The sequence below is a fragment of the Neodiprion virginianus genome, chromosome 4 (assembly GCF_021901495.1).
Source record: "Neodiprion virginianus isolate iyNeoVirg1 chromosome 4, iyNeoVirg1.1, whole genome shotgun sequence".
Lineage (NCBI taxonomy): Eukaryota > Metazoa > Arthropoda > Insecta > Hymenoptera > Diprionidae > Neodiprion > Neodiprion virginianus.
In genome coordinates, this window is record NC_060880.1 from 37,061,358 (window position 1) to 37,069,298 (window position 7,941).

The 7,941-nt window shown below is 39.1% G+C and overlaps 2 protein-coding genes and 1 long non-coding RNA gene across 6 annotated transcripts in view; 2 read left to right on the top strand and 1 right to left on the bottom strand.

Annotated features, from left to right (window-relative positions):
* The window catches only part of LOC124302903 (uncharacterized), a 592,781-nt gene that overhangs the window by 468,473 nt on the left and 116,367 nt on the right, over positions 1-7,941 (top strand). The window lies entirely within an intron of this gene.
* LOC124302795 (uncharacterized) overlaps positions 1-7,941 on the top strand; it is a 126,233-nt gene that overhangs the window by 111,730 nt on the left and 6,562 nt on the right. The gene's annotated exons all lie outside the window — the stretch shown is intronic.
* Positions 1,254-6,220, bottom strand: LOC124302779 (elongation of very long chain fatty acids protein 7-like). Of its 3 annotated transcripts, none has more exons than XM_046759333.1 (6): positions 6,017-6,220; positions 4,891-4,985; positions 3,916-4,106; positions 2,379-2,459; positions 1,890-2,073; positions 1,254-1,809 (listed from the first exon to the last, which is right to left on the bottom strand). In XM_046759333.1, the coding sequence occupies exons 2-6, from the start codon at positions 4,949-4,951 to the stop codon at positions 1,475-1,477; spliced, it is 852 nt and encodes a 283-aa protein (XP_046615289.1). In that variant the 5' UTR covers positions 4,952-4,985; positions 6,017-6,220; the 3' UTR covers positions 1,254-1,474. The 3 variants fall into 3 exon arrangements, with proteins under 3 accessions (XP_046615289.1, XP_046615290.1, XP_046615291.1); XM_046759334.1 differs by lacking the exon at positions 6,017-6,220 and adding an exon at positions 4,390-4,427 and having other exon boundaries at positions 4,891-5,102; XM_046759335.1 differs by lacking the exon at positions 4,891-4,985 and having other exon boundaries at positions 6,017-6,219.

The window sequence follows — 7,941 nt, forward strand, 5'->3', positions numbered from 1 at the left end:
GTTTTGTCTTACGCAACAACAACGCCAGCAAATGTATTTCTGTAATTCAATTAACGTTCATTGCTGGAATACGTTTCCTGGCATTATTCTAACATGAAATAAAAAACTTTAGCGGTATTTTTATTCGCTATTGCATGTAGAATGGCGTTGTCACTGGCTTTTTAGTGATATTTCATTCATCCTCTTAAGATTCTCTCATTGGACATAACGTTCAGGTGTGAAAAAATGTACCAATTATAAGGAAAGCAGAGCGTCAAGAAAGAAAAGAGACGATCGCACCTTATTGCTTTTTGTAAATTACCAGTAATTAACACATACGCATACACATGCTTAAGGGCTGCGCGAGGGAGCCAGGCAGAATTCGAGTAATTGACATTGAGCTGACGCAAATATTTGCCAATATAGGCAAATAGACGCGGTGCCGTGAAAAAAAAAAAAACCCTCTCTCTCAGTCATCTTTTTTGATATTTTTAACAAATTATCCGGAAATCTGGTTCGTCTCACGACAGCGATAAAGGCAACGGTACGGCCGTAAAGGGGATGAAAAAAAGTACGAAACCCACGGTGCATTAGCCATATCCAATTCCGAAAACGAGCCAAACGTTCGAATAAATTATGAACAATGTTGAGACGATATAATGAATCTTGTCAACGCTGCAGCGATGTATATTTTTTAGGTTACTGACGGTTGGTCAAAAATTATTAACCGTTCGGTGTTTGCCTGAACAATGAATAGCCGAGAAGTCATTATACTGCATGTTAGTGAAAAACCGTTTTCAATTCAATTTATTCCTCGTTCCACATACTGGAATTGTTTAATTTTTCACCTACAATGATACATGTATGTATATCGTTACGTATAACGTAGGTATACTGATATATATGCATATATAAAGGGTGAGTTTCTAACGAGTGCATGGTCCGACGTTTACTAAAATTTAACGCGCACGCGCTACAATTCGAAAACAGTTGTTTGCCAGGGCTACCAACCGTCGTAAATTCAGACGACATGACAGTTCGCCGCGATTTATGTAACCTCAAAAATTTTCATAAATTTCGGTATCGAATACAACTGCCAGCGACAATTGTGAAAATTTTTAAGACTACGTTCAATGACGGTTGTTTGCCCCGGCAAACAATTGCTCTTGAATTTTAAAGCATGAGCATTAAATAAAGTATAGCAGAGGACCGTACGTTTAGTCGTTAGCGATTCTCTCTATAGATGTATCACTGGAAAAGAAATTGTGTCTTGGTTGTGCATATTCGTCAATGTTATTATTAAATTCACATTCATTCACATTTGCATTGGTTGTACAATATCTTTTCAGTTTTATCATTTTGTTTCTGTATTTGGTATTTGTTTTTAATCATTATATCGACAAATTAATGACTACGTACTCAGTTTCTGAAACAAGGCGAGGATGACGTTTATATATAGACATACTAGGATGAGTCTCGGAGATTTTGCTCCGAGCTAGTTGAACTTGTCGTTGGGAATGCTCTTTTTCTTCGAGACGCCGTTCTGTTCCGGGTGTTTCTTGGCAGCCGGTTTCTTCACATAAGTCTTGTAGTAAAAGTCACCGAATAGCACGATCATGAATAAGTTTTGCGGTACGAAAATTAACGCCGTCCACCTTGGGTATCCGCAGTCCTTAACCCACATCAGCTGCAGGAAGTGAAACAGTATAATGACGAACTGTATCAGCTGCAGTTGCGTTATGTGCTTTTTCCACCACGGCTTGCTGCTCTTCATTGATGTTACGAGGTAATGCGAGTACATTATTATGTGCACGAAGGAATTCACCACTCCTGGAAATATCGGGCATATGGAAAGAGGGGGTCAGTTTCATTGTAAAACCAAATGTAAAAAGGAGAGAAGCAAAGCCCACCTAAAAAGGTTCCGTGTCCGCCTGGCAGGAACTTGACCCCAGCCCATGTACCTATCACCATTCCGGCGTGGTGGTAAACGTGAAGAAACGATATTTGGCTCTGCTTTTTCCGTAAGACGAAAAACACAGTGTCCAACAAGTCTATTAACTTCACTATGAAGTAGAGCCATACAGTCGCTGCGATCTGTTAAAAAAAAAGAAAAATAAAAAACGTGTCTTCTTTGGTGTACAATTTATCCTTTCCGATCGAGAAGTACAACATAACCATATAAATGCATTTTTTATTATCAAAGCAGTGAAAAGTGTTGAATCAAAGGTTTAGAAAGCTCTTGTTAAAGTTTCAAAACTTTTCAGATTGCACACTGTTTCAGAATCGTTGCACTCGCAAACGAGCTCTGTGAAATTCATAGACCTTACGGATTTTCAAACCTCTTGTTGTTTGACGTGAGACAAGTTATTTTCTTTCTCGTTTTCAAACTAAAAGGGTACCTCGATTGCTTTCGGTGTCTTCGAATAGTCGACGGGTTCACAGACGTAACTGTATTCCCAGAGCCAGGCAAGAGTGAGTGCCTGAAAAAGAAAAAAATTTGGAAAAGTGGGGACGCAAAAGCTGGGAAAACCGATATAACCTGAGTTGTGTACCTGGTTACTGCGTAAAGTAAAACCGCCTGCGGTCAGGCAATCCGGAGTACGTTTTGCTATAATCCGCCTGCGTGTATGCAATTCGGAATACATTTTGCCAAGGGCCGCCTGCGTTTATGCAAGTCAGGATAAATTTCGTCGATCAATATTTGTCTCATGACCAATAGTCAACGATGAGACAATTGATGTCAGTCGGTAAAATTGAACATCAGTCGTCCGAATGTAGACTGATTCGCTCTTTGTTAAATTACCCTTGAGACGTTCTTACGAATAACTTGGTATCGTGAAGTTTACGGATTGGATAACACGCCTAGTAACTGTCAACCGAGCATACACGCATGTATGCGAAGTTCGTCCGTTTAAGGAGTATGACTGGCAAACGTCGAGCTTGCCGGCTTTAATCTGCGCGAAAGAAACAACAGGAAATTCTTATGCGAAACCGTGAACTGATTATTATTATTGTTTTCTTTTTGGACAAAGCGGTTATAATTCGTTGTATACGTAATACTCAAACGTGTAAGCATTGCGCGGTTATAAGGTCAAAAAGTGAAAATTAAAGAAAGCAAAAAAGTTTTTATACAACGCGTTCTTCGACGCGTGTATTCCGTGAATAGAGTATCCGTTTCTATGACGGTCGAGTGAGTATGCGAATGCGCATGCGCGGAATACTGAAAAGATCACTTTTAAATCCTAGGAGTTGGGAGTATTATTTTCCGTACTGCGCGCATGCGCTGTCGCGAACAAATCTGACATAACGCGATCCTAACCTCAATTTTGTGCTTTGTGAAAAAACGCATAACATATTCTTGTTATCTAAAGAATCGTGTACAACAAGGAGGCAACGGTCTTTTCGCGTATTTGCAAAATTCGTCTACTACTCGTATTGCAAACTTACGCTCGGCCCGAAAAGACGGAGTTTGCTTCCTTGTTACACAATATACGATTTTCTGTCCTTTTTTAGGGTCCCGTACCTCAAAAAGTAAAAACGGAATCCTTATAGGATTACTTCGTTGTCCATCCGTCCTTCTGTCAAGACCCTTTTTCTTAGGAACGGGTGGAGGTATCAAATTGAAATTAATATCAAATACTCAGATCTACGGTCCCTCGAAGGTGTGAAAAATTCAAGCTTCTAAGTCAACGCAATCGAAAGATACGGAAATTTATGTCACATATTGAAATTTGGAGAGAAGCAAGGTCTTACAGCACAAGTAACGGAAAAAGTCGTAAAATAGTTGACTTGTTGTTACATCACATAAAAAAAAAAAAATTTAGTTAGTACGGAACCCTCGGGGCGCGAGTTTTATTCGCACTTGTTTAATTTTTTTTTTTTTTTTGTAGAATTGATCTGAGTTTCTTTTGTTTTGTTAAGTTTTAGCATATTTACCTTGTAAAGCAGGTATGCTGACACTAATATTTGTACGACGTTGTATATTTGCATCACTCTGTCCAGGTTGAACGGTTTCCTGTCCTTCATCAACCTCGGTCCGAGGGACAGCACGAAATGAATATAGCAAAACATCAAGCCCAGGATAGGCCAAGGTGACCCAATGAGAAACCATGACTGCGTTCTTGGATCTTTGGAGAAAATTGATGGAAGATAAAAAGAAGAAGAAGACAAAATCCTCAACTTGGGTACAAATTTAGTAAATTCTAAAACAATTCAATTCTAAATTCAAATTTCTATAGCATCACGATGAAAAGCTCCGCTGCTAATTTCTCATCTTATCGTTATTATCATTGTCGTAATTTTTTACTCATCACTCAGTGATCCTCACTTCCGGTAATTGAACAAGAATTTATCGTGAATATGTTTGATCAGAATTTCCATGCTTCCTGCAAAAAAGGTTTTCATACCCACCTTCGCTTTAGACTACGGTTTATCCCTCCCCCGGATATCTGTAAATTAAAAACAAGATTTTCTATCAATCACAAGAAGGTTGCCTCTATCGACTTTGGAAATTCATAAAAATACGTCTCGAAGTTCTGTTTGAAACGATGAACAGAAGCGAATGAAAAACAATCGAAATCAGAAGTTTCAGTGCACCTAATAACTTGACAAAAATCAATTTCACTGGTCGATAGAGGCCGCATCTTTTCGTACGATCGGATAGAATGTCTTGTTTTTATTTTTCTTACATCGACAGGAAAATCTGAAAAGCTGTGTTGTTTTAAAAAAAAAAAGTACGATACATTTATCATTGACAAAACCGCCGCCCGGTTAATCGACGAACGCGATCCGCGAATCAGGATTCTTGTTTCTGTTTTTTTTTTTTTACCTTCTTCTATCTATCACTATGGTCAAACAATCTCTATCGCTGTCGAACGAAACCACCAACCAATAATCATGCATTATAATTACCTGCCAGTTCAACATTGAACGTGTGATAGCCGTTCAATAAGGCTCTGATGATGGCTGCCATTTTTCAGTATCACACTCCCAACACCGAACATACACTGAAGAAATGAATAACAATCGAATTTTCGAATGATGAGAACAATCGTTGCGAGAAAAAGTGAACAAAAACACGCGCACGCGCACATAAAGAAAAAGAACTGTCAAAACATGAAAAAAAGAGAGAAAAAAAAAAATGATATAAAAAAAAAAAGGGGGATAAACAATACGGAACGAACGCCGAAGTCTTTGGCTGTTTTGATTTTTACTAATTTTCATTCGGCGAAACAGACGTGTCGTTGCTTCGATCCTCAGCAGTATGCTTTTCTCGTTCTGTATCACTTTTTCAGATTCCGAAGTAGGAGAGAGAGAGAGAGAGAGTCAGAGGAAGAGAGGGATAGAGAGAGAGAGGGAGCAAGTAAATCATTAAAATCCGACGCGACAGGTGCGATTGACGTTTCCGTTTTTTTAAAAAAATCCCTCCAGACCCACCCAACCGCCGCGAAGTGTTCGACAAGACTGAGGTGTCGTTTAGCCTGGAGAAAATGAAGTGACCATTGTGTTTACAGCGATTTAAAATTATGCGCGTACTCGAATGCACGGATTAATGACCGTCCGGGATTTGCCGATCGTTTAGCCCGGGAATAGAAGCTTGCGTTTAATACCGTTCTGGGACACGTAATCGGTAACGTCGAGCTTCGATGATCCAGCCCCAGACGATCTATCCGCGAGTCATGATGATAAACGGAATCGATCGGAGAGGGGAATTCGCATGTAAATCTCTATCTACGCACGTGCGACGCGATCTATCGATCATCGGCGCGGGAGATCGTGACCATTAACGGGTAAGTTTTGTCAACGTCGTACGTTATTTGTTTCCAGGCTCTCTCCTGATTATAATATTTTAATCGCGTCGGTATAAGCAGCGAATTTACAATAAATCAACGAAATTTCGACGTAATGCGCGAATCATCGTACACAAGCATCATCCGCTGACGTTGAGGAAATTTTCCAGCGTCATTTGTTTTTTTTTCTTTTTTCTTTTTTTTTTTTTCTTTTTTTTTAACATTACTTATGTGCATTTTTTTCTTGCCTATAAATCGATTTTCGGACTGTTGCTTCCTTCTCGTTGACAATGAGTCGGCGGTCTGCAATCGGGGTGCGGAAAATATCTCGCGAGTCGAGCAACGATCGCAAAATTATCGTGTCACAACTATTAGAATTCGCGTTTATGCGGATCGTTCAGACGGCAGGTGACAGTTCGTACGACTATAACTCACGAGCGATTGATGACTGTTGAAAAATGAAATTCACACACATCGGCGACGCTTTTGCCGAACGATTTCCCCTGGAAGGGCTACCGGCCACATCGGCGTAACAATCGAATTGGAATTAATTACAATTTGTGCCGTGTTGACGCGTGGATTTTATGTAAGGATGCGCGCTGAAACTTCTTCAAGGTTCGATAGTTTTCACAGCACAACGTGCCTCGGCGGAAAAGTATTTTCTTATTTTGTACAGTTTTTTTATTTCTTGTAATCATCTATTTTTCCAAGCTAAGTTCCGCCTCGCTCCAGTTTCCGGTAACTCAGTACGAAATACGTTATTCTTTAACAACCTTCGTCCCTTGTTTTCCCTTTTCACAATCTCATGGAAATTGCATCGTTCTAAGACACAAATGTTACAATTGAATTGTTGGAGTGGTAAATTTTGTCAACATTTACTCGGTAGATACGTCGAATAAGGCTTAGGAACAATTGTTTTCGAATTTGCGAATAAAGTTGAGCCGGGAAATGAATGTGGAAATGAGAAAATTGGACCGTGTACTTTTTTAATTGAAATTTCTTCCACAAGTAACAATGAAGAGATGAACAGAGAGGAATAAAAGTCGAACGAATCGTAACGTGAAATTGAAACGATTTAAATCAGACTTGTTTGTTTCCCCTGCGATTATTGCATCGCAATTGCGGTGTTTGTTGGACGTCTTTTGACCTCGAAACTTGTGGAAAAACATAAAAACGCCGTCCGTTTTTAGCTTTTCCAACTAAGCTACGGCGATTTCACAGAGCGATGAAAACCGCCGTGTTTCAAATTTCAACGTACCTGCGCATGCATGTTTATAAATCTAACAATAAATTATCGACGCGTTTAGTGAATTAACGTATATCGATTGCGGAAGAAAATCTGATAAGCTATCGCTACAAACCCGAATAGCTGTTATATAGCGTTATTTCACTTTTTGTGACATATTCAAGTATCATCGTAACGTCATCGTCCAAATCGACATATTTGGCGATTATATCGGTAATATATTATCATAACTAGTTGCTGTGATTTATCAATAATAATTAGAACTGGCGATGATTAAATCGGAAATTCGGATCTTTTCACGTTACACTGAGAGAAATTTTTAGTTCCGGTCACCGCGCAGTATTTAACTATTTTCATTTTTTACCACGATCGAAAAATATGGTACCAGGTAGAAAATGAAAATTAGTTTTCTAGCTGTTACCGGAAAGTCCAGTATCCGTTACTTTTCTTTCTCGTTACGATCACCGTTGCTATATTTTCTTGCAACTGTTGCGAAAATTTAACGCTCGTGCAACGATAAATTGACGTTAAAGCCTCGTTTAACTAAAAAAGTCGAGTAAACCTCACGAGCTGATCTTGCGTTGCAATAACCAAAAAAGGATCGACGACAGCGCAAAATGGTTAGGCGTACCTCGTTTTTCGTAATTCCAACAATATTCAAACAGTTTTTTTAACGATATCCGTTTGACTGAATTTTTCTAGTTACTGTAACAATTGATCTTTTTCTCAGCGTACTTTTCTTTTTTTACAACCATGATTTCATAAAGAGAACTTGCGAATTATACATATTTTTGGACGGGTTATGTTTCTCTGGGGTTGAAAATTGCCGAGATCATGTTTTCTTCCTTTTTGCCATTTTCTTATTCCTCTTCTTTTTACCACGCACAGCGTCGTTCGTTTTAAAACGTCTTGTAGAAAGTCGATCGA

Excerpts from the sequence above, each read along its gene's own strand:
- LOC124302779 (XM_046759333.1), bottom strand. The coding sequence starts at position 4,951 with ATGGCAGCCATCATCAGAGCCTTATTGAACGGCTATCACACGTTCAAT. Across the intron at positions 2,074-2,378 it reads AGACACCGAAAGCAATCGAG|ATCGCAGCGACTGTATGGCT; the intron begins GTACCCTTTTAG and ends TTTTTTTAACAG. Across the intron at positions 1,810-1,889 it reads CGGACACGGAACCTTTTTAG|GAGTGGTGAATTCCTTCGTG; the intron begins GTGGGCTTTGCT and ends CGATATTTCCAG.